Consider the following 26,246-nt stretch of genomic DNA (forward strand, 5'->3'; position numbering starts at 1 on the left):
TTGAGACCCCTGTTTGTAGGAAATAATGTCGTCTATCTATGACATACACCCAAAGCCAACACGTGGAAGGAAACAAGCCTCCAACATGTGGAAGGAAATAGGCCGCATGAAGGATGCCTTAATTCTCCATTTTTTCTTGCCAAAAATAAAATAAACTAAACTACCGAAAAAAAACAATATGACCAATCAACAAGTTAGAAATAAAAGGAAGCTATTTTGTTTAATGATAGCTTTTCAGAAGACAGTAAGTTAAATGAAAAATATGGGATTGTGTACAATTATCCAAATATAGATTAATTATAAAGAAGCATGTGAAAACTAGGATCTCCGAAGACAATTTATTTAAAATAGATTTTTTTTTTTAAATTTATTGAATAATGCAAAAAGAATAATATATAGAAAGTCAATCAAAAGTTCATAAAGTGGACAGCATGATCAACAACTAACCGACTCTAAAGAGCTACAACCAATCAGCAGAGGGTAGAATATTTGAGAGTATATTTATGGGAAGAAGGGCCATTGTCAAGGAGCGTTTTTCAAAGAAGTATAGGCATCCTATTTTGGATTCAAAGTTGACCATAAAACGTCTTTATGGGGTCATGATATACAAAGAATTACCAAATTTCAATTTTCTTTGTTACGTTATATTGACAATCACGTAAGACAACTGAAATGATTTGAATTAAAATTTATAGGAAGCACGAAGCATGACCAAGGCTAGAAGGCTTGGAGTTGCAACTCCCACTCTTTTTGCTCTGGATTCTGAGTTGCATACACTTACGTTTGAATACATAGATGGCCCATCTGTCAAAGAGGTGCTTCTGCAAGCAGGGTCAATTCCTGGTTATGGTACACATTTTTAGGAATTTGCACATCCAACATGATTGATTATTTCACTTTGATGATGTCACTTTTACGCATTTCATAATTGCTTGCTTGATAATATCTTATGTACTTTTTACACTATCTGCTTCCTTGATTCTATTTGATATTCCTTTAGCCCCATATTTTAGTAATTTTCATGCCCTTTCCAAGCTGAAAGAAGAAACCATTGAGTAGTAAGGTTGGTCTTGACATCAGGGGAACAAATAGAGGACATTGCTGTGCAGATAGGTAGAGCTGTTGGACAGTTACATGATGGAGGCTTGGTGCATGGCGATCTAACCACATCAAATATGATAATTCACGGTGATTCCAAACAGTTGGTATGATGCTGTTATTAAAGATTCCTCATTGTATTTTGGCACAGCTATTGCATAGAGAATGAAACACAAAAACAAGATTTTGCACCATGAATTGTGAGGAATGTAGTGATGTTTATGGAGTCTGATCATACATGCAATTTATTACAATCTTGATACCCTCCACCTTTGCATGACTAGTTACGACCTGTTTATTGTCTTTGCCTATGACCTTTAAGGCTTTAACCTCTTCAAGAGTCCACTTTTGTTCAAATCAACTTGCATGCATTTGACAGTTTACAATAGACCAATATCTTGTTACTATTTTAGTTTAGTGTTCGATAGCTTATTGGAATACTTATAGTATGTTAAGACCAGATATGCTATCAATTGAACAATCTACCCCTATCTAGTGTGATTCTTATAAGCAGATGAGTTCTATAGTTTTATGCGACTGCTGAGTATGGGCAGCATGCACTTGACAATTCACAAAGGACGAATGACTCATTAACTATTTTAGTTTAGCGTCTGATAGCTGATTCAAACATTCCCCATTTAGTAAAAGTTAAGTTCAAACTACTGATAGTACAAGATCCCCTGAAATATTTCTTGAAGTTGAATTTTCTATCTTTTTCTACAGACTACAGGATGGTAAAACCTGATATGCTATAAATTGAACACTCTATCAATACCTAGTGGGATGCTTAAATGCAGACCCCTTAGGTCTATGATTCTTTGTCAATCCCAAGCATGGAAGTACGGATTTGATAATTCACAATAAACCAGAAACACATTACCTATTTTAGTGGTGTCTAATAGCATTTTTGAACATTTCCCATTTAGTAAAATTTAAGTTTGAACTTATTCCCTAAAATATCTCTTGAAATTGAATTTCCTATCCTTATCTTATAGGATGGTTAAACCAGGCACTATAAATTAAACAGTATCTCTATCGAGTGAGATGCTCAATTGCAGACCCCCGAGCTCTAAGGTTCTTTTTCAATCTTGAGTATGGGCATTCTTTCAAGGATTCCCGTCACTTGAATGTCTCTTTTGTTTCTAAATATCTATATGACTAACCGCTTCATGTTCTTCACCACCTCGGGTGTCACTGTAACATATACTCAAGTAGTTATTGCACAAAATGTTGTATGGTTTCATGCAATGCACGATGCTCTCTATTTATAATAAAGCAGTTAGTTTGACAACCAAATATATCTATTTACATCCATTTTCACTTTCATGTACATCAACTTTTAAAGAAACTGAAGACGATAAATTGGCCTTTCGCTTTTTATATTGTCTCCTGTTCATATATGAAAATCAACATAATCAAATTTGAAATATATTCTTCTTAGAATATTGTCTAAGTACTCTAAAAAATTTCCTGACATGTGTTATTGTCATCCTAACTTGTTTGCAGTAGACAGTCTTTTTTCACCAATATTCAACCCTTAGCTTCTGCAATTTAAAATAGATTATGCACGAGAAAACACAAATGCGTAGCATATACTAAATAGAATAATAAATAGACAACGATTCATGTCGGGCGGACTTTATGAATTGAAATATCAATAGTTTTGAAGATCATTGTTTATTGTTTATTTTATAATTTCCGTGGACACAACTCTCTACAGGCATTACCCCGCGAGCTCTCAAACCCTAGGATGGTGCCAAACCGGTCAGCTCCACTGCAGAGGTATCTTGGCATAGTTAATTTATAAATGGTAGATTTTTTAGTGATTTCGGGTCCTTAGATTGACATCAATCTTCATAGCACGATTTTTCATCATGCCGATGTCACCGGAATTAAGCATGATCAGAAGTTTCGCATTTTGAACAAATTCCAGGTATTTGTGAATGACTGAGAATACATTTTGACATGTAGTGGCAGTAAGTGTCTATAATAGATTAATGTTTACCGGCTAGTTCAATGGAAGACATTTTGTAATAGTTTATGGTTTTGCACATGCAGCTTAGTATTATTGACTACTCAATGTTGTCCATGGAAAGCTTGCTATTTTATTCCTTTCTTTTGTGTTGCAATGTTGCATGATTAAAATCTGATGATATAAATCATCATCCAGACAAACAACAATCATACTCTTCTCACACCATTACAAACCCATAAATCAGTTCTCTAACAGCTAGCCCCCTAACCGTTTAACGTAATGACAAATTACCAAAACTAAAAATTTAGGCCAGATCTAGTACAGTTCACTACATTACACTTGGCATTGAAACAAATATCTAGATTCACATTCAGGATAACTCTTATCACATATTTCACATACCTATTACCATTTCTATTCTTGTTTACCTTTTTTGCATTGCCTACCTTCAATCTTAAAGTGGCGAGTGTTTTAAGAGACATATACCTATAGTACTTAGAATATATCGAAAGATGTCTGAGTGTAAAATTACAAATGAAACTTAGGAAAATTAGTTAAACAACAAATTAGTAAACTTGAAAGTGAACATCAACAAATCAACATTGAACAATCTGTCACAAATTTTTTTCTTTTTTTTGAGGAGGGTGGGGGATCATTATATGGTAAATCTTAATTCCAGATCTTACTTTATGATTAAATCAATTTCTCAAGGCTCACAAAATAATAAATTACTTACAATATGAAGTAGGCACTGACCTATTTGAGACGCCAATACCCAATTGTGTTTGGACTTTGGAGGCACCAAGCTACTGGACTGTAATAGCCTGCTGTCAGTGATAAGCATTTAATAATTAAATAAATCAAGTAAATGATTTAATTTTAGCAATATAATAATCGAATATATATTGATCAAACATTAATGTGTTTTAAAATAAATAATTGAATAATTAATTAAATACTGATTATTAAATAAATATCAAAGAAATAAATAAAATTAAATATATATCAATTATACATATTGGTCATTCATCTAAATAGATAAGTATTAATTAAATAAAGATAATATTTTAATTAAATCAATATGTACATACACAGCGGAAGCCTTGGATTCTGCCAATGGGAAAATGCAAGACTCCCGCAAGTTAGTTTTAGTGATAGACAAAACTATTACAACAGATATGATCGATAAAGAATATCCTTACTTGAATAATTGCTGAAATAGAGATGCAGAATTTGTTCTTCAGTGGTAATCACAGAGTCTTTATCTTTAGTCTACAATGTAGATCGCTGAGAATTATCCTGCAGAGGAAATATGCAGATTTATGGGACTTGTAATGCCATGTATTGATTGTTTTCTCCAACGATCTGCATTTGAACATACATATATTTGTGAAGAGTTATGCCTCTGTAGAGTCATGACTCTATGTGGCCAAAGGCCACATAGGGTCATGCCTCTACAGAGGCACAACTAACCATTAGTTAGTTTACATAAACAACATCATATTTTCGGCAGCCTTTATGCAATCGGTGCCAGACCATAAGACCCCCGATAATAATAACAGCTTTCACAATGTCTGCCGATAACAATATAGGTTGTTATGATAATAATCCAAATGCATGCATGTATGTATATGTATGTATGTATGCATGTATGTATGCATGTATGTATGTGAAGAACAGGATTCACATAAGACATCACAATTGATCATTACTTCTACTGATGCTATACATCGATACTGCAGGGTGATGAGTCATCATTCACAGGCCATATAGGGAAGGTATGCCGCATAGGAAGAGGTATTCCGTATTACAAATAGATTATCATTGAATCAATATAAAGAGAGCACATTCAACTGTTAGTATGAGGTGCTGACGATTCATGGAAGGAAACAATTGAAGCTGTTAACAAAAGATCCATCCTTGCATTTGAGATATAGGATGCCAACCACTCAGGAAGAGAGGCATAATTGAACCTTACTGCAGAAAAAGGGCAACTCAAATCAGTAATACATGCCATCTGAAGAGTAACAGAAAATACTGCAAGTAATGGAGCATTGGTAAAAATTCAGGAAAGTTTCTGAAATGTACTCTGGTATATTAATAATTTAATAGCAGTCTCTCATGTGCGCGTGCACACACACACATATACACACACAAACATACTTATGTGAAAATACAATCTGAATTATTAATGAAACTATAACATAGGATTAGACTCAGATCATATTACTGGTTGTCTTATGAGAGGGGAAAGGCTGAGGCAGCCAAAGAGGGCCAGTTTAAATTCTTTAGGATAGCTCCCAAGATAGGGTAGGGATCAGCATTATCTTTAGCCCTGAGGGTTTAAGCCCAAGACAGGTTAAAGGTTGAATTTGTGATCTTTGAGGGAGCCCTTTAATGGTCTCTAAGCGCTTTGGAAATTGCCTCCAATGCCTTCTCCTTTCTCGAGAATTGAAGGGTAATAGATCTGTCCAATAATATAGATTAGGAACTGTCAATTACTTAATTCATTGGTTATTTGATATCTTGTATTATTATAAATGATATTTGTTAAATTAGTTAGACATTAAACAATAATACATAAGGTTAAATCTGGTAGTTACAGAGTTTTCACTTAGCAGGGGACATTACATGGAGACACCAATCCCCTACACCAAGATTTGAGCCTCAATTGAGCTAGTGAAGAACCAATTCCGTTGGAAAACAATAGATAGTTTGTAAACCGAATATACAACTTGCTCTTGATATAAACACCCTTCAGATCCTCATACAGTGCATATGATCATTTGAATCCACACAATGATTGGAATGTGACTTATATTGCCTAGATCCGACTGTTCATCAATCATAACACAATAATTACATATACCCAACTAGGTGTCAACCTAAAGCTAGTATGTACATTAATTACAACAGATATTGCATTCACAAGTTGGCCTAGAATAAAATAAATGCATCTGCAAGTAGGCCACAAGAATATTCCTTAACCAAATGTGTGGTAGGCCAAGTCCAATAGCCTACATGCTACTCCAAAAGAAGAGATACTTTTTGTGCTATCGAAACTTATTAGGGCCCAGTGATCGTTCACATACTAGCTTCGGTGGACATACTCTACAATCCTTTGGTGCACCAATTTCCTAAGTCTTAGGAACATCCTCATCCCCAAAATGTGTGGTTTTTGGTGGGGACACATTCCTGTGGAACATTGAACAAGTATGAAAGTAGCTTGACTAAAAAGGTGACACCCAACAAGACTTGGCAAATTTGGTAACATAATGTGCTTAGTTCAGATAAGGCTACCCCATACATTAGAAAGGGAACTGAAAAATCTGACGAGTCAGTAAACTAATAGCAACATCGAAAACTTAAAAGATCATTTGATTAGGGCTCAATAGCTAACAAAAAGATATCAAAGGGCATAAACTCCTAGCGTATCTACAATGTGTTAATATCTGACCATGCATCATTAATACACCTTCCCTCTAACCACCTGGAAACATATATCCTAATATTGGACGAAGCTAAGCCAGGTCTAAATGCTGAAACATCCATTTTGGGGTGCTCTTAACCAAATTATATGACACGGATTGCCTTTATTTTTAGGAACAGTCTGTTTAAAATAAAAATTGTATTTTACGAACAATGTGTTGAAATTACTTCTTCTATTGGATACAATATAAGATTCATTCTTTGTAGTATTCTATAAATTCATCTTTAAAAAAAGGAAAAGAATGTGAACTTAATCTTCCATCCGTTTTTCAGCTAATTCCCACGGTTTTAGTGAATTCTAGAAGTCATCTGTGGATTTAACATTTAACTAAAATGACCTTTTGAATCTTGCATGTACCAAAAGGGTCACAAATTTTTCCCTAATAGTCTAATCAGTCTTCTTAATAGTCTATAGACAAGAGAAACTTAAGCTTGAGATTGATGGGTACGCGTAGATGTGTTAGCATGAATGTTGATGGTATTCCTATGGGGGAGTATCCTATCAGTGTTGGAGACATGTTTCAGAGGTTGTGTATTGCATTCATGACAGAATTTGTCATTGATGTCAACATACTGGTTATTCTGTGAAGACTCGTAGAGTAGCAGACAGAGTTTGGCTTCATGCAGTTTTAGGATTGAAGATCAGTTCATGCTCATGTGGGATTATGTTCTAGAGTATGTCTACATGCTACAGTTAAGAGCGCGTATGAAAATATGAAGACTGGACAAAGTTATGATGGTTTTAGTGAAGGCAACTTTCAGACACTGTTTATGGAAAGCAAGTACTGTTGTTTGGATTGTATCTCCTAACAGAGATGGAATTTGGTTGAGTGAACTTAAATAGAGGTTGAAGACATGTTGAAGATGTTGTGATTAATCACACACATTTAGATGATCAATGAGTGGAAAGTTATGAAGACTTTGAGTCGACATATTGCTTGTAATCATGAAAAGATGTAATATTGTAATGTAACGTGTATTGTAATATCTTAAGTTGGTCCTATATTATTATTGTAAATTGGGAAAGCCTGAAGGCTGGCTCAATAATTTATTCTAGGACTTGGTATATAGGAAAGATGTTATCCTTGGTTGTAATCATCAGTGAGATCATTTTTATGCTTTGCAAACTTAAAGAGTTAGTGTGAGCTTACATGTGAATATCTTTTGGATCAGAGAAGGGATTGGTACAGTTGAGGCATGGCGAGCTTACAAGGAGTTGTATTTGGCAAGAGAAATTACTGTTGGATAGTTGTTGATGTACATTTGTATTATTTAGTGAGGATAGTACTGAAGCTGTTTCAGTAGTGGGTCCTTCTGTCTTCCTTTCAACTCCTAACTGGGTTGGAATCTCCTAAGAGGATTCAAAGTCTTCTAACAAAGACTCACATGTACTGAATGTATTTCATTTCATTGACCTCTAACAAGGTCCATCCTTTCACAAGGAACTTTTATATTAGTACATCATGTTGTGGGTACCATCCCCACCGGGGGTTTCCCTTTGATCAAGGATTTCTCTAGTTAATAGATCTGGTGTTATTGTGTATGGTTATCTTTCTATGGTTGTTGCATCTACTGTTCACTTCATAATTAATAAGGATATTGAGAGTTGTCTTAATTGCATAACTGATTCACTGCCCCTCCCCCACCCCTCTCTGTTATCTTGGTGGGCTTTACTTTCTAACAAGATGGCCACTGGAACAAAAGAAACACATGATAGAAGCCAAGGCATATGACCAATTTTCCCTATACTATGACCTTCATCCCAAATAACGAATCTGACTTGTCCAATTTTCCTTCCATCTCATTTGGCCAGACAATGTTTACTAAAATGCCCAAAATTTCAATATTGAGAAATGTTGAGAAGAGTAGTATTGGGAAGAAGGCACAAACACAACCCACCAAATAGATTATCCACAAAATGGTTGAAAGGAAGTATTGTGACAATAGATGAATTCACTCAAGAGTTAAGGTCAAAATAAAGCTCATATGCATCTTTAAACAATGATGGAGAATGTGTATGCTAACTGTGTTGGTTTTCAGATAAATTGAGAATGGGATATTTTTCACTCTATCCTCACAGATCAATTTTCCCTAATGACTTATATCCCAAATAATGAATCCGACTTGTCCAATTTCAGTTCCATCTCATTTCAGCCAGACAATGCTTACCAAAATGCCCAAAATTTCTATATTTAGGAATGTTGAGAAGAGTAATGTTGGGAAGAAGGCATGAACACAACGCGCCAAATAGATTATCCACAAAATGATTGGAAGGCAGCATTGCGACAGTAGACGAATTCACTCGGAGTTTAGGCTAAAATAAAGCTCATATGCATCCTTAAAGTGATGATGGAGAATGTCTAAGCTAACTGGGTTGAATTTCAGATGCATTGAGAATGTTATATGTTTCACTCTACCCTCATGGAGAATGTGTAAGCTAACCATGTTGAATTTCAGATACATTGAGAATGGGGTATGTTTCGCTCTACCCTTGTAGACACACCAGTATACATAACACAATACAGAGCACAAAACATATAATACAATTTTCAAAAAGATTCCATGAAACTGTAGAATCTATATGCCTTATGTACTTGTTTCCTAAGTGTACCTGTCCTAGTTTGATGAAGAATGGCTCTGCTGCAAACGGAGATGGCTGTGCAAATTCAGGCTCAGCATGTTTTCATTTAAATGTAAAGCCATTCCTAAAAACACAATGCTGCAATTTGATTATGCAGCTTTAAAGTAGAAAGGCAGAGTGTAAAGCCACACATATTTACAAAGCTTTAAATCAAAGAAAAGCCATTTAAAAAAGCTACGCTTATCCACCGCTTCCTTTTTTGCTGCCAACTGTAAAAAATCTTTTCTGCTGGTGAAGTTTAATTTCACGATTCTATCGTGAATTGCTGTTTCTTGTGACTTTACAATGGTTTTCCAGAATTGTGGGTTTTGTTGGTGCAGACTTCTGAATGCATTTTTGTTGCCATGTGCATCCTTTAACTACCATAACTTTTTTTTGTTGCTTGTCAATCATTCTGAGGGAAAACCACAGATTTTGATTGTGATTTTTCTAGGGTATTTTAAAAATCCTCCAAGGTGAATTTTCAGGGTAAGCCTAAGAGCTCAACCTTCATGTTGGAGGCCTTTTGAAAACTTTCAATCCCTATTTATGCTAGCCATAGCTTCACTTGAGACTTTTATGATATAAATTTGGACAAGGCTTGGATGACTTGGATGGTACCCTATCATTTGGTTTCAATCCACTGGGCAGCATGTAGAAGCTTTTAATGCCAAGAAAAAGTATTTTTTCTTTGGATCAGGTTGTCAGTCACTTCAGAATTCAGTATATTAAAATTCTAAAAGCTTATGCTCAAGCTGTATAGCAAGGACAATAGATGGGCTGTTACCTGAAAATACAGAGTTTTATCCCAAATCCCATCAGTATGCTATCTGAATTTCAATTTCCACACCTTGCTCATCTTCTTAGTTCTCCTCTCTTGACATTAGGAAAGATAGTCAGACATTATCTATTAACAAAGCAACAAAGTGCTAAGAGCTAAGATTATCAAATATAGTGTGAATTCACTTGTATTTTCTTTGGCACAGATTCTTAATGAGGTTTTTACTTAGGGTTTCTACTCTTTAGACACCTATTTAGAGTCAAGACTTCCCAAACTTAAAAGTCAAGATATAGTTCATGATGTGGGTCTCTCATGAGTGTTTATTATTAAGCTTAGTACAAGTGAATTTAGGATGTTTCTATAGTTACAACGGCCTAAGGGATGGGGTGACAGGGGGACAAGTTTCCGGGATGTGGGGACAAAGGGGCCTCAATTGGGGATAGTGGGTGGACGGGAGGGGGGGACGGGGTTTGTATTGTATATACTATACATATGATACTTAAAATGCTAATTATGAAAAGATGTGTAACAATATAAGACATAAATATGAAGGGATGACGGGGGCACGAGTGGGGGGGATGGGGTTTGTATTGTATATACTATACATATGATACTTAAAATGCTAATTATGAAAAGATGTGTAACAATATAAGACATAAATATGAAGTATAAGTTCATCAAGACTGCTATTCCTAGTTTAGTTTTAGTATTTACATTGCATTGAATATTGAACAATGAACAAAGAAAGAGATCTAAGTTCTAACTTCTATCAAATAAATTAAATTAAAATAATCAAAGATTCAAATGGCATCAAAGTATGGTATCATTATCTCATCAATCATTTAGTGGCATCATAAACTTAATTACATCAAATCGCAACAACCATGATATGATCACAATGTTCAATGTTCAATGTTTCAAACTTAAAATGACAAATGTGATAATATCCAAATCTCGAGTACAAACTACAAAATCAAAAGACAAAATGTCAAGTACTAAAAACCCAAGGGCCACCAAAATGCGGTAGAGGCTACGTAGAGGCCTCCAATCATCCATGTCAACCTGAGGCTTAGGCTCAACAAACTCAACCTTCGAACTCTTGGCCTCTTTAAGGTAAGAGCTATGAGAGGAATACCAACCAACCCCGCATCAGAATTATCTGCATCCTCATCAACCTGTGAGGGCTTCTCTGGCTCTACATTCTATCATGCTATAGGGCTCTCCTTGTACACACGTGCCTTGCGATCTTTAATACGCAAGGCACAATGTATAACCACTAGCTTCTCCACTTTCTCAGAGGTAAGTCTGTTCCTCTTAAGAGAGTGGATGAAGCTATAAGTAGACCAGATCCTCTCAAAAGCTGAACAACTAGATACCTAAGATAACTACATAACAATCAAACGACTAGTATGCGAATCAGAAAATTGAATTTGAAATTCATGACTAAAAGACTAAAGTAAAAGTGAAATTGGAATTTGGAAGTGAAAAGTAAAGGTTCTAAAGTTGGAGAACATGAAACCTAAGATAGGAGATGGATGGCAATGTTGGAAATATAGGGTAGGCTAGGTTACTGAGTACTAAGAGGGGAGGGGTGAATTAGGAACCAATAAAACTTTAAACTTACTTTACCAATTAATCCTTAATATATTATTCTAAACTAGTTGCATGCATGAAAGAATGAAAGCAATAAAACATTCATAACACTTTGACACAAGATTGGTGACCCAAAAACCTTCCAAATAGAAAGTAAAATTGGGGTGGGGATGATACCCACAAGCTTTAGTACTGTAGTATAAAGTTGGCCTGTTAAGGCTTATAATTGGTCACTTTTGATGACCTGCCGTGTTAGGAGCAATAAGGACTATTAGTCCACCTTGTGAAAGGATTTTACAAACATACAATGAAGTATGCACTCTGTTAGGAGATTTAGCATAAGACTGTTAAAACCACCTTGTTAGAGGATTTGACTAATGCACCTGTTAGGATGAACCAGTGACTGATCTTCGATCGACAACTCTAATTTGCTGAATGAGATTCCTTGAATTACAACGATCACCTTGTTGGCCTGATTTTCTACTCAAAAAATTTGCAAGTACCAAGGAAAGTTAGGGTTGAATTTTCCTTTTTGTGCCTAGGGTTTCAAAAATTTGTCATCCATGTTCACACCCTAGGGATTTCCCTTGCCTTTGTCTTTCTTAGGGTTTAGGGTTTTAACCTTTTGATGGGGATACATTAAAAAAATGTTTATATATTTATGCCCCTACGTTTTTCGCCCTTTATCCCTTTTATATTGTCTTGCCTAAGTCGCGATTATGTGAAACACTCCAAGGCCCAGCTTCGCTACTTTTCCACTGCTAATGGTTTGTGAAGGTGCGATGGTGCGAGACAGTTTCATTTCATGTCGGCGCAGTTATGGATAATTGTGCGATCTAAGGTGTGAAGACACGATTCAATGGATCGCATGATCGCAACTATTTCTTGGCAGTTACACTTTGTGGTGTGACTGAGCGATCAAAAGTTATGATGATTGTCGCAGCTTTCGCAAGGAAATTCATGCAGTTACATTTTATGCCGTGACTGGGCAACATGGTTAACCTGATGGTCTAATGCATGATGTCCGCAGCATCGTAGGAGTTTAATGGTTACCTGAGGTTAACGTTGCGACATAGCGATGGCTTGGTTCACAACTTTGCAGGGTTCACATTGAGTTAAGCATTTTTATGTCGTGATGACACAATCAGGGTTAAAGTGTCTCTTCAGTTGCAAGATCGTGTTGGGTTAATGCTAACCTTGGGTTTGGGTTGTGAAATGGCAAAATGCATTGGATTGCAGGTTCGTTGGTGTTAAAGGCTAATCTCAGGTTAAGGTTGTGGAGTTGCGATTGGCCGCCATGTGGATGATATAATGATGTGGCAGTGCATTGTCAGAATGACGTGGCGTACGGGTAGCTCTTGATTGGTTCTAAGTTGAGACAAGGGTCACAAGTTTGTAGTTTTACCTAGGTCGTAGATTAGATGAAGGATTAACGGATGTCGCTATGTCAGTATGTAAAATTGCTCGATCTTTATCTGTAATGACATAATGATAGCTTGACATGTCGTAGGTGGGGCCATTTTCATAGGGACTTTTTGTTCGTATGGTTGCACAATTTGGTTAGGCATTCGGTTCTTCGACCGCGACTTGGCAAGAACGGTTAATATACTTGATCGCATGGTTGTGCGGCTAGTGAATAACAACGAAGGATGGATTGCGAAGCGACAGAAAGAAGTAAAATGCTGTAGTCAGCTGGGTTTGATCCTCAGGGTGGCGGATGAAATATTAATATAAAATGCAAAAACAAAGCATGGCTCAAGGTCGACACCGAATAGATAAATGGGTTGGTGGTTCAAGTAGAACCTTCATGATCAGGATTAGATTTCCAGTTGAGTAAAGCTATGGTGAAGATCAAATAAAATAAGATCCTTTGAAACAACTACCAAGAGAGTTAAATATTTTTGGAGGCAGTTGCAGATATTAAGGCTATGCCGGCAGAGGCAGTTGAAGAATGTCATGATTAAAGGTAGTAGAGGATGAACTGATTAATGTTGAGGATTCCTGCAATAAGTGCCTATTGCTAGATTTGCAAGTACTTCCTCGAGTTTTGTCTAAATGTAGAGAATGTTTGTAATGTAACAATGTAGAAATATCTCTGTAGTTTTGTTTCCAGTCAGATTATGACATGTGTCCTCTCATTTGTAGCTTCTCGCAATCCTTCTCTATATAAGGATTTGCAAGATGAGGAGGAAAAGGGGTTCCAGTTCAAGAGAAATTTTCTCATGGTTGTGATACCATATTTTCAATTTTCTCTGCATAGGAACAGCTGTAACAAAGTTTTATGTATAGTCCTGGTATATTGAGTTGTTTCTCAGTTATTTACATGCATCGTAATTGTATTATTTCAAAGAGATGAATACAATGAACAATTAATTTCTTAGTTTCATTCTAATTCTCGTCTTCTTCCTTTGTTATCTTCAATCTTTTGTGGTTTAGAAACAAAGAGAGTAAACCTGTTTGCAGCCCCTTAAAGTTGTATGTCTTGTTAGGTTTTGCTATTGGAACAAAGAGTTGAGTAAATGCTTACTTACCTTGATAGGGTTGCAGGTTTCGTCAGAAGGATATTGCATAAGTATGAGAGTTTTCATGAACATTGATGTCTAATTCACAAGGTGATAGGATAGATCCGAGGTCCTGATACATGATATGTGTCAATGATTTCGAGGGATGTGTTTTTGTAAGTTGTGGAATTGTCCAATGGATAAGGGACTGGTCAGCTTACATATTACATGTTCTTGCTTTTGCATATTTGGATTTTGGCTAATAACAATCTTTAATCAAATATCTTTTCCCATTCAGTTTAAGAGTTAAAGAGAAGTTCCCCTCAATTTATCAGATTCACGTGCCTTGTTATTAGCTATTTCATGTCCATGAATGTTTGCATAAATATAGAAGATTCAGGGGTTTTATCTGTTATATAGATTCAGTTATATGCTTTAACACTGGTACCATATAAAGAATCTGAGGTCCACCCGCCTAGGTCTTGCAGAGCCTAAAGAAGAAGAAGGAGAGTATAGCCTTATAGTTGGCCTTAGTGTCTGAATAGGTACATTGACCATGGGAATTAGCTTCCCCTAGGTGTATGTGTTCTTATCAATGGGTTATTCAAAAACTTTTATTCAGAAGCCAACACACCTTGCTATGATAGATAAGTCTCTGTTATACCTTATATTGCTTGTAGCCTTCACTAATTTGCACTTATCTGCTTCTTACTTATTCACATTTTCATTCTATTGGATATGATGTAATATTTTACATATATATCAATCCACTTAATTACCTGTTGGAGTCGGCTACAATACCAAATTCATCATAATTCACAAAATCGGCCCATTGCTGTAACTCGGGTTCTGAAGACAACTTGGTGATGTTTTGACACTTGACAAACATTGTCAACACTTAGCAAACTCTGGCACTTGGTTGATGTTGAAGCTCGGTCCATATTGATCACTTCAAGTAGCAGGAACTTGGTCAGCATTGTATGACTTGGTGAACACTGAGAAACTCGACAGAGATTGAATCACACAGTTGATACTGCATGGCTCGGTCAACACTAAATTCACTTGGGTAACACTACAAGCTCAATAGACACTGATATGCTTGGTTAGCACTACACCTAGCAAACTTTGGCACTTGGTTGATGTTGAAGCTTGGTCCATATTGATCACTTCAAGTAGCAGGAACTCAGTCAGCACTGTATGACTCGGTGAACATTGAGAAACTCGACAGATACTGAATCACTCAGTTGATACTGCATGGCTCGGTCAACACTGAATTCACTTGGGTAACACTACAAGCTCAGAAGACACTGATATGCTTGGTTAGCACTACAAAGCACGGTTAACACTAAGATCTTAATCACTTCTATTGGAAAGCTCGGTAGCCATTGCTATGCTCGGGTAACACTGTACATTACCTTTGAAGCTCAGTAGACATTGTAGAACTTGGCAAGCACTTTATTCTGTCTCAGATGCTCGATAGATACTATGAAGCTCAGCATGAATTGCAATCTGTTTGTCTGGCTCGATAGCAACTGAAACACTTGGTTAACACTGCTAGAAGAATGGTAAGCTCGGTAGCAATTATAGAGCTCGGTAGCAATGAAACCAATCGACTAAGTGTTAAGTCACTAATAAACAAATGATTTTATCATAAGGTCAATAGGAAAGGGTGGTAGTTGTTGATTTGGGTCCATGACAATTCCACCACAAAATAGGATCCCTTTGTGCCATTGTTTTTATGTCGGCCTTTGCTCTAACTGGATAACCCCTAAGAGTATCAAATTTGGTCCACTCAGTGCAAACCTTCCCTGTTGTCTCAATGTCATACATCCTATCAATACACTTGAAAAATCCTTCCTTCACCTGAAATTCAAATTTTAAAATCAATAAATTAACAAATTAAATATTCATAAATGCAATTGTACTAACTTCTAACTTTCAAGTGCAAGTGTACTAAATTCAAAGTTGACAATAGATTACCTCATCATCATTCAGTGGTGTAGCTCTCCTAGGCCTAGGCATGCACCACTTTAGATTCAATGCATAAGCAACCATATGTAAGGGAGTGTTGAGGCTATCCCATCTACACTGAATAATAGGCCGAATGTGCTCAGTGTAAAATGCTAAACTCGGGTCCCTCTCTCACACAATTGCCCTCATGTGGCCAATCATAACATCAATGCACTTGTACACCTCTCCTAGAGTAGCTGCATCTGCATCCCCATATTTGATGACTCGGAAAATTGTAGTGATGAAAAAGACAATGTATTTTGCATCACTCCAAAATACATCACTCTTTACTATCTCCTTCACTCTCAACCGCTGCTCTGTCCTGGACCCATCCCGCCTATTCCACTCATTCGTCATAACCATGAGTTGCGATGGCTCCTGCAACTCAATCATTCTCTCAAAAAGAATGAAGTAGGATGCATATCAGGTCTCAATTGGTTTCAGAAACTTCTTGCGAAGCTCCTGAAAACGGCATGTGATGTGTGGTAATTGCAGATAAACTTCTGCACGTTGCTAGAATCGCTCACTACTCCCTTAATCCAGGGAATCTTCCCCATGTCGTTTAGTGCATTGTTTATGGCATGCAAACAACATGGAGTCCACCAAATATGTCTATAGGCTATCTCAACAAGTCTCCCTGCAACTCTACACATAGTGCCGCATCTGTCACTACTTGGACCACATTTTGTGGCCTAACCTACTCAATAGCATCCCAAAGTATATGAAATTGAAAACCAATAGCCCTGAGAAAAAATGGCCCCTCTGTGCATGTAATGATGATATTGATGAGTGGACAGTTCCTAATGTGCGTTCACCCATCCATGATGATGATGTAACCATACTCCCTAGACAAGCCTCAAGTTCTCCTTCTCTAAAGCAATCTTGGCATACTCTTTATCCAAGATTGTAGTCCACGATTTGTGCTCACTTAGTGGCACAAATGACAGTTCTCCTCTTACCACCAGTTGCATCACCTCCTTATAATAAGGAGACCGTTTCACATGAAGAGGCATCCCATTTGAAAAAGGAAATCTACCAATGCCCTCCTCTATCTCATCTCTTAGGCGAGCATTAAATAAATCAGCAATGGGGTTACTTTCAGATGACACCTTTCTTTTCCCCTTGTTGGAGTGTGCTTCAGGCATAGCACTAGATGTAGAAGAAGGACCCGAGGCTGCCTTTGCAAATAATGTAGCCGTAGGTCTTTGCTGTGGTCTACCTCTAGGACTAGGAGTGGAATAATGTGGCTGTCCCTGCTCATAAGCCTGCTGAAGACTCTGAACTTGTTGCCTACCACTCAAGGTGGTAGGTACCTCAACTCCCAAGTCATTTGGAACACCCCAAAGATTGGTGAACTCAGTATTGCAAATTTTTCGATTTCGTCAAAAACTTGCATGGACCCACACCTTTTCCTGTCCAAAAGAGGAAATGTGCATTCACTCTAGTGATGCTTTCAAACCATTTTGTCTTACAAATGTTACATTTCCACTTCCTTGTGCCACCACCTGTAGCTATCCATGCAGTTATCCTTGTTGCAAATTGTTTGAGGGGAGATTTAGAGTCATAACTACCCCTAGCCCACTTTGCCAAAAGAGTGGAGGGGCAATCTACAGCTGGTGGACTGGGTGATCAATTATCTATTGATTCTAAATCTGTTTCTTCATTCTCTTCATCATGTTTAGCCTCAGGTTTATAATCTTCTTGGCTGCTATCACTATGAGAATTGGCCTCTAAATCCATCTCATCATCACTGTGATTTGATCCACTTGAGGCATGATCTTGGGAGCTCATTTTCACACCGCATTTCACAAAATGAAACAAATATAAAATCAATACATGATTTCAGCCTATGCCTTTCTTCAAAATCACAATTTTTAAAAGTAAAATTCAAGCAACAAAAATTCGGAAATGAAACAAGAAACATTTACTAAAATTTAAAAATGAAATTCAACTAAGCACTAAAAGATACAAACTAGAAACAAAAATCAATGATCTTGAGTTGAAAAATCAGAAAATAAAATCAAAAAACCTTGAAAACCCTACCTTTTGCTTCACAAATTTCTTGATCTTGATCAAGCTAAAAAATCTTGCTTCTCCTCTTCTTTTGCTCCTTACTCCTCTTTGCCTTCCACACGCTCTCTTCACTCAAATAAGCATCCCTATGAGCTCTTCACTCTCCTTCTTGCTGTTGTTGCTAAAACTAGACAACCATGAAATTAATAGAAATGAGAAAACAAAGAGACTTAATGGGATTTCAATCTCTAGATGGGCCCCGCACACCCTAGGGTTACCAAACATTAAAAAATAATTTAACAAAACCTTTTAAATTTTATTTTTTTTTTGCACTTTTTCATGGGGACAGCTAGCTGTCTCCTGCTGGGTTGAGGGACTCACCCTCGTCCCCCACGTCCCCAATAGGGACGCGGGGACATCCCCTTTTGGCGATGTTTGGGTAGTGCCGCTTGGGACACGGAAACCCCGTCCCCCCGTCCTGGATTTGTCCTTGTCTCGGGTGTGGCCCCAAAAACAGCGGGGAGGCATCCCCGTGTTACTATGTATGTTTCCCTATCTTCAAGGATGCTCTATCAAGATATTAGTTAAATCTTAAAGGAGAGTTTGTGGATAGTGTGACACTGCATAATTGTTTGGGAGTCCAGCTTACTGGTCCATCTCTTAATCTAAAGTTTGAATCTGAGTACATTTGAAGGAGATGTGGCATTCTCATTTTGAATAGTCAGTGCATTTCTTTGTTGCTGGTTTAAATTCGGGTTTGTTGCTTCACTGATTTTTTATTTTTCTCAGAATTAGTTGGCTGGGGTAGGGTGTTCAATATATATATATATATATATATATATATATATATATATATATATATATATATATATATATATATATATATGCCAATTGAGACAAAAAAACTCAATCATTTATGCATAAGGTTCTACCACCAAAAAATAAAATCCAGATCATTATTGCATTGATTATTTTGAACATTAGAGCTGCTTTTTGGAGAATTCAAGCAGCAACATGAAGGTTGAAAGCCAAGGTCGCTGTCTTCAGCCATCAAAAGCTGGGACTCTGCCCCAGAGTCCCATGAGGGGTACTGCCTCTGAGGGCTGCTAATCCCAGACCCCACTCTGGTCTTAAACAGAAAAAAAGTAAAAGTTGTTTTGGAACCATGTCTAGCACAAAAGAAATTTGAATTAGTAATGCAGATATGTAATTTATAATCACATTGACTTATTGTGAATTGAATTTGTGTTTTATGTACAAATTAATGGCAGAGGGATCTATTATAGAAGCTAGCAGGCTGATTAATGGCAGCCCCTACAATTCTAAGGTGGTTGGTATATAGTTGTATTGTTCCATCCATATTGAAGTTTTCCACTGCTGGCTAGCACATGACTTTTTGTAAGATTATCGTTATCAAAAACTTATGGCAGCTTGCCAAGCAAAGGCTAATAAAAAAAGAACAGAGGGATAATTGGTATTACATTAACAATTGGATAAAAAATTGCATAAGCTTCAGGGCAGAGAAGGAGCATTACCTTGGACCTTCAAAAAATCTGTGTTTTGGGATGTTTTTAAAATATTTTGCATATTTATGTATTTTTGAATGTTAAAGAGTTTGTGAAGATATTGCAGAGTCCAATTTTTTGAAATTTTTGGGTCGCTAAGTTTTTGCCAAGTCCAAGTTTTTCAATTATAATCATAACTGCAATTAACCTGCATTTGGTGCTTACAGGAATATTGTTTTGTAATTCTTGTAAAATTGATATCCATCCAACAATCAAGATCAAGGTAATCTGTACTATATTGAGCAAAACTTGTACATAAATTAGTCATGGAGATGCAGTGCAAGGATGAACCAATGCCATTGGGAAAACTGTTCAAGCAGGGTGCAGAGGGTGTGAGTGCTATTCGTTGGTTATATAATTATTTCCTTAATCTTGTTTCAGCCTTGGTCTTTTATATTCTCTCTTTTTCTTAGGTAAATTGGGTTCTTGCATGCAGAGAATATTTGAGAGTATATTTATGGGAAGAAGGGCCATTGTCAAGGAGCGTTTTTCAAAGAAGTATAGGCATCCTATTTTGGATTCAAAGTTGACCGTAAAACGTCTTTATGGGGTCATGATATACAAAAAATTACCAAATTTCAATTTTCTTTGTTACGTTATATTGACAATCACGTAAGACAACTGAAATGATTTGAATTAAAATTTATAGGAAGCACGAAGCATGACCAAGGCTAGAAGGCTTGGAGTTGCAACTCCCACTCTTTTTGCTCTGGATTCTGAGTTGCATACACTTATGTTTGAATACATAGATGGCCCATCTGTCAAAGAGGTGCTTCTGCAAGCAGGGTCAATTCCTGGTTATGGTACACATTTTTAGGAATTTGCACATCCAACATGATTGATTATTTCACTTTGATGATGTCACTTTTACGCATTTCATAATTGCTTGCTTGATAATATCTTATGTACATTTTACACAATATCTGCTTCCTTGATTCTATTTGATATTCCTTTAGCCCCATATTTTAGTAATTTTCATGCCCTTTCCAAGCTGAAAGAAGAAACCATTGAGTAGTAAGGTTGGTCTTGACATCAGGGGAACAAATAGAGGACATTGCTGTGAAGATAGGTAGAGCTGTTGGACAGTTACATGATGGAGGCTTGGTGCATGGCGATCTAACCACATCAAATATGATAATTCACGGTGATTCCAAACAGTTGGTATGATGCTGTTTTTAAAGATTCCTCATTGTATTTTGGCAGAGCTATTGCATAGAGAATGAAACACAAAAACTAGATTTTGCACCATGAATTGTGAGGAATGTAGTGATGTTTATGGAGTCTGATCACACATGCAATTTATTACAATCTTGATACCCTCCACCTTTGCATGACTAGTTACGACCTATTTATTGTCTTTGCCTATGACCTTTAAGGCTTTAACTTCTCCAAGAGTCCACTTTTGTTCAAATCAACTTGCATGCATTTGACAGTTTACAATAGACCAATGTCTTGTTACTATTTTAGTTTAGTGTTCAATAGCTTATTGGAATACTTATAGTATGTTAAGACCAGATATGCTATCAATTGAACAATCTACCCCCATCTAGTGTGATTCTTATAAGCAGATGAGTTCTATAGTTTTATGCAACTGCCAAGTATGGGCAGCATGCACTTGACAATTCACAAGGGACGAATGACTCATTAACTATTTTAGTTTAGTGTCTGATAGCCGATTCAAACATTCCCCATTTAGTAAAAGTTAAGTTCAAACTACTGATAGTACAAGATCCCCTGAAATATTTCTTGAAGTTGAATTTTCTATCTTTTTCTACAGACCACTGGATGGTAAAATCTGATATGCTATAAATTGAACACTCTATCAATACCTAGTGGGATGCTTAAATGCAGACCCCTTAGGTCTATGATTCTTTGTCAATCCCAAGCATGGAAGTACGGATTTGATAATTCACAATAAACCAGAAACACATTACCTATTTTAGTGGTGTCTAATAGCATATTTGAACATTTCCCATTTAGTAAAATTTAAGTTTGAACTTATTCCCTAAAATATCTCTTGAAATTGAATTTCCTATCTTTATCTTATAGGATGGTTAAACCAGGCACTATAAATTAAACAGTATCTCTATCGAGTGAGATGCTCAATTGCAGACCCCTGAGCTCTAAGGTTCTTTTTCAGTCTTGAGTATGGGCATTCTTTCAAGGATTCCCATCACTTGAATGTCTCTTTTGTTTCTAAATATCTATATGACTAACCGCTTCATGTTCTTCACCACCTCAGGTGTCACTGTAACATATACTCAAGTAGTTATTGCACAAAATGTTGTATCGTTTCATGCAATGCACGATGCTCTCTATTTATAATAAAGCAGTTAGTTTGACAACCAAATATATCTATTTACATCCATTTTCACTTTCATGTACATCAACTTTTAAAGAAACTGAAGACGATAAATTTGCCTTCCGTTTTTTATATTGTATCCTGTTCATATATGAAAATCAACATAATCAAATTTGAAATATATTCTTCTTAGAATATTGTCTGAGTACTCTAAAAAATTTCCTGACATGTGTTATTGTCATCGTAACTTGTTTGCAGTAGACAGTCTTTTTTCACCAATATTCAACCCTTAGCTTCTGCAATACCATTTTGTGATTATTGTTTAGAAATAACTTCCTAAAATATATATAAATCCTCGAGTCCCCTGCACTAACTAAAAAAATTATGCATTTCTGGTTTATGATTCCTAGATCTATTCCAATTCAATGAGATAGCTAGTACTAATTCAGATGTAAATTAAGAGAGAAGTATATCCATGATAGCCATTATAAAGAGTACAGCAAGACCTCAGCAATATTATGTGAACAGGGATCTCACCTGATTGGCATGTCTCCATCTGTACGTGAATCCATCGTTCTAAAATGTGCTTGATACTTCCACTGTTGAGACAAGGATGAAAGGAGGTTCTTGGCTGGGTAGCTCTATGGGTCCCATTATCCCATATAAAGATTTGTTTCTAGAGAGAAAAAGCCAATCAACTCAAATTAAATTCATGGGTAGCTGATTTTCAGAGACTTAGGAAAACATATTTGATGTTTTAGCATGATGATATTGTCCTTGATTCAGATGATGCTTAGTGGAAATTAATCATGAGTATTTTATCATGTTTCTGGAACAGACCTTGATTGATTTCGGTCTTAGTTTCACCTCTACATTGCCAGAAGATAAGGCTGTGGATTTATATGTACTTGAGAGAGCATTGTTGTCAATGCATTCTTCTAGCGGGAATGTTGTAAGTAGCATGAACATAAATACTTTTCAATGGGACATGCTTTCTTTCTGTTGTCAATGTATCTTATGTTTCTATGCTTGTTTTGGCATAGCGGTTGATAGCTTGATCTAATATTTGTTGAAAGATGCTAATTGATTTCATAATTTGTTGGTGTGCAGATGGAAAGAGTACTTGCTTCTTACAGAAAATCATCAAAGCAATGGTCTGCCACCCTTAACAAGCTAGCTCAAGGTAAACCTGAGATTCGTGAAAACCTATGGTGGTTATCAATAATTTAGTTGTAAATTTCCAAATTTGAAAAAAATATATTTTCTTCTTTTTTTTAGCAGTGTGCCAATTATTATATTTTTATCATGATTTAACTATATAGTTTGAGTCAAAAGTCATTTAGCTATATTTCATGGGTAATTCTTCACATGAATCCATCTCTCATGAGTATGAATGGTCCACTTAGTTTATGGGATACAAGTGTTGGACGTTTTGAAAGTCACCCATGTACTACTCTGGCTTGAGCATACATATTTATCTACCCTATTACAACTCTGACTCAAGTGTGCTTAAGTCACCCATCCCAATACTTCTCAAGATAAGCCCATTTAGCATACCTCACCCCATTTGTAATAAATTGTACCTCATGAGCCATTCATTATGGATTCCCCTTAGCTCATATTTGGGGAACTCCATGTTTAAGTGATATTGAGACGACTGACCTCATGGGAAGTCCTTTCATAAAGAGGAATTTGGACTTTCAGAATCGCTGTGTTACTTTCATGATTGGTGGCTTCAATATTGTATATCAACTATGCCTTCGGCATTCCCAGTCAAGAATAGGAAATACAGTCAGCTGTGTTCTGTCTGCACAAACTTTAAACCCTGGCTTACAGTGAGCGAACTTGTTAATTCAACTCCATGTATTTGGAATCATGTTCAAAATATGTATGTAATCCAACATCATCTAGGTGTTAACAAGTTAAGTGAGCTTGATCTTGGGAATTATGAGAGGTGGGTTCATGTGAAATATAGGTCAAAGTGTTTGACCTAAAAACCATGCAGTGGAATCCTGATACAGCATCATAATCCTTCTGCTATATATATTTAAATCTATGTGAAGATTACTGAGGTTGATTTTACCTCATTTAGTCCAATGTGTGCTGAACAGGCTTCTTAGAATAAAAACCATTTCACTGTTGTGGGCCGTTTTTGTTTCCAGCTCTGTACTGAATAGGTTTTAGTATACAAAATTGACCATTTTTTATTCCTGCACTCATGCAGATATTTGTGGTTTGTTTTGCAGTTCGTTTGCGTGGTAGGAAGCGAACAATGGTGGGCTGACAAATACAAAACAGTATAAATACTATTCTAACTGTAAATTTGTTAGTGTTATGATTGTTTACTACCAGTCTTCAAGAAGTGTCTAGTCTGATTCCAGGCTTCACATCTAATTTAAAAGAAAAAAAAAGCATTTGTTATAAATATCACAGCATTCAACATTTTCACCAATAATGCTGAGGTTTTCTATCAACAAAACCGATCATTCTTGAACTCATAATTGGGAAAAGTTTATTGTTAAGATTTTCTAAATGTTGTGTCTGTTGTATTTTGATATTGTTGTACATCTTTTGTATAGTGTAAACATTATTCCATCTCGAGGGACTGATGCTGCTTGAAAAATTAGATTCATTCTTGCTTTCCTGTAAACATAATAGAGAGTTTGCTTTAGAATTTTATGGGTTAAATGAGGACTGTCCTTCGATAAGTACTCTCCTGCCTTGCCTTTACTCCTGCTTCTCTTCTACTCTCCCTTATCAATCTTCATTCCCTTCATATCTGGTCTAAATTATTCCTTCCACTCTAAATACATAGCAATTTTAAGAGAACCCTCTTGATACTATCATTCTACCTTGCCAAGCTTCTATATCCTCAGGTATAATCCAATAGGATAAGAGAATCTCACAAAGTTAACATTTAGTAAAAAAGGAAACTATTATGATATTGGATAGTTTCTATTTTCTCTCTTCTCTTTTTCTGCTCGTCACTCTTTTTGTAATTTTTCCATAAACTCCTTTTGTTGGTTATGAAAAATTTCTTTTTTACTCTCCAAGAATGTTTCTATTTCCTCTCTCTTGTTCGTTATAGAAACATTCCCTTGTATCTTGTATTTATAGATCATTCGTGATCTTTGTTTACTAAGGCTGAGTCCCATGGAAGGGGGCTTCCTATAAAACAGAGCAGAAGTCGCTTGCTATTTTTTAGGGAATATTTTAAAGCTAGCAGTCCCATGATTTATGCTGCTCACAATTATAGCTCCGAAATTTAAGGAAGATATGCATTTAAAATAAGCTGAAAATTTAAATTCCTTCTAAAATTACATTTTAATTAAAATCTAAAGTTTAGATTATTGACAAATGGCAAAAAGCATTCCTAAGCTGGTGGGGCTATTTCCAGCCCCACCCTTTTTTCACCCGGTTCCTAAAAATATGGGGCTTCTACTTTTCAGGAGGAGATTCTAAATAATCCTGTAACAAAATTATATTTTGCTCATGAGACCACCCACTTCCTAGAAAATAGAGCTTAAGCCCCCCTCATGGGACCGCACCCTAACACATTCATTATTTTACCATAATATGGTATAAGAGCAAATTCTTGGCTTCTTTGAACAATTCTAATTTCTTTTTTGAAATTATTAGTTCAAAATTTTTAAAATAGTTGCTTGAGTGTGTTCAAAATTTGCATCTTTTTTTTCCTCCAAACCTCACTAGGGATTTGGTGTCCAATTTTTTTTGCAATTTTCTTTGCACTGCATGGTTTAAAATCTGCCCTCTATTCAAGAACTCTTGCAATTTTTTTGAAAACCCTCAATTCCTATGTCAAATTCTTGGTGGGGGGAGGGGGGGATTGTCTAAACAGAAAACTAAAACATGTATCTTACTAAGGGGAACATTTTTTGTTTTGTTTTGAAATTCATCTTTATATATATTAGTTGGCTATTTAGCCATATTAATAATGATAGCTTTAGTGAGATAAACATGGATGATAAATATCAATAGAATGATCTATGATTCTATGCATACATGTAAATCAATATATAGTGAATATACATGCATAATTATATATTAAACCATGAATCATTGTATTGATTATTTGTTAAGCAAACTATCATTCACGATAATCAACTTGATAAATGATTATCATTGCTGTTGCCTTCCGATTATAAATATGTAGTTATCTATGTGCATTTAATCGATATTGAAGATCATTATCCTTGCTATCTAAACAAGTGTTGATTTAATCAATAATGGACATTACTTACTGCCATTGATAATGTTATTTACTACCATTGATAGTGT

At 36.1% G+C, this 26,246-nt stretch overlaps 2 protein-coding genes across 3 annotated transcripts; both read left to right on the forward strand.

Moving 5' to 3' along the window:
• The first annotated feature begins 469 nt into the window (after positions 1–469).
• On the forward strand, positions 470–4,890 carry LOC149544108 (uncharacterized). The gene is made up of 4 exons (XM_089795886.1): positions 470–596; positions 696–849; positions 1,081–1,205; positions 4,816–4,890. Exons 1-4 carry the CDS (start codon positions 504–506, stop codon positions 4,888–4,890), a joined length of 447 nt encoding a protein of 148 aa, XP_089652012.1. The 5' UTR covers positions 470–503.
• Positions 2,784–24,480, forward strand: LOC149544109 (uncharacterized). 2 transcript variants are annotated; one of them, XM_089798691.1, is made up of 8 exons: positions 2,784–2,880; positions 19,813–19,977; positions 20,082–20,195; positions 20,295–20,448; positions 20,682–20,806; positions 22,786–22,899; positions 23,058–23,130; positions 24,194–24,480. In XM_089798691.1, exons 2-8 carry the CDS (start codon positions 19,912–19,914, stop codon positions 24,229–24,231), a joined length of 684 nt encoding a protein of 227 aa, XP_089654817.1. In that variant the 5' UTR covers positions 2,784–2,880; positions 19,813–19,911; the 3' UTR covers positions 24,232–24,480. The 2 variants fall into 2 exon arrangements, with proteins under 2 accessions (XP_089654817.1, XP_089654816.1); XM_089798690.1 differs by lacking the exon at positions 2,784–2,880 and adding an exon at positions 2,903–3,031.
• The last annotated feature ends 1,766 nt before the right edge of the window (positions 24,481–26,246 follow it).

The sequence above is a fragment of the Cupressus sempervirens genome, chromosome 8 (genome assembly GCF_028749045.1).
Source record: "Cupressus sempervirens isolate cs-2001-9-10 chromosome 8, ASM2874904v1, whole genome shotgun sequence".
NCBI lineage: Eukaryota > Viridiplantae > Streptophyta > Pinopsida > Cupressales > Cupressaceae > Cupressus > Cupressus sempervirens.

Coding starts and splice junctions, on each gene's coding strand:
- LOC149544108 (XM_089795886.1), top strand. CDS start 504: ATGGGAAGAAGGGCCATTGTCAAGGAGCGTTTTTCAAAGAAGTATAGG. Junction 597..695: donor CCATAAAACGTCTTTATGGG/GTCATGATATAC, acceptor TAAAATTTATAG/GAAGCACGAAGCATGACCAA. Junction 1,206..4,815: donor ACGGTGATTCCAAACAGTTG/GTATGATGCTGT, acceptor TCGATACTGCAG/GGTGATGAGTCATCATTCAC.
- LOC149544109 (XM_089798691.1), top strand. CDS start 19,912: ATGGAGATGCAGTGCAAGGATGAACCAATGCCATTGGGAAAACTGTTC. Junction 20,449..20,681: donor AGGGTCAATTCCTGGTTATG/GTACACATTTTT, acceptor TCTTGACATCAG/GGGAACAAATAGAGGACATT. Junction 23,131..24,193: donor CCTTAACAAGCTAGCTCAAG/GTAAACCTGAGA, acceptor TTTGTTTTGCAG/TTCGTTTGCGTGGTAGGAAG.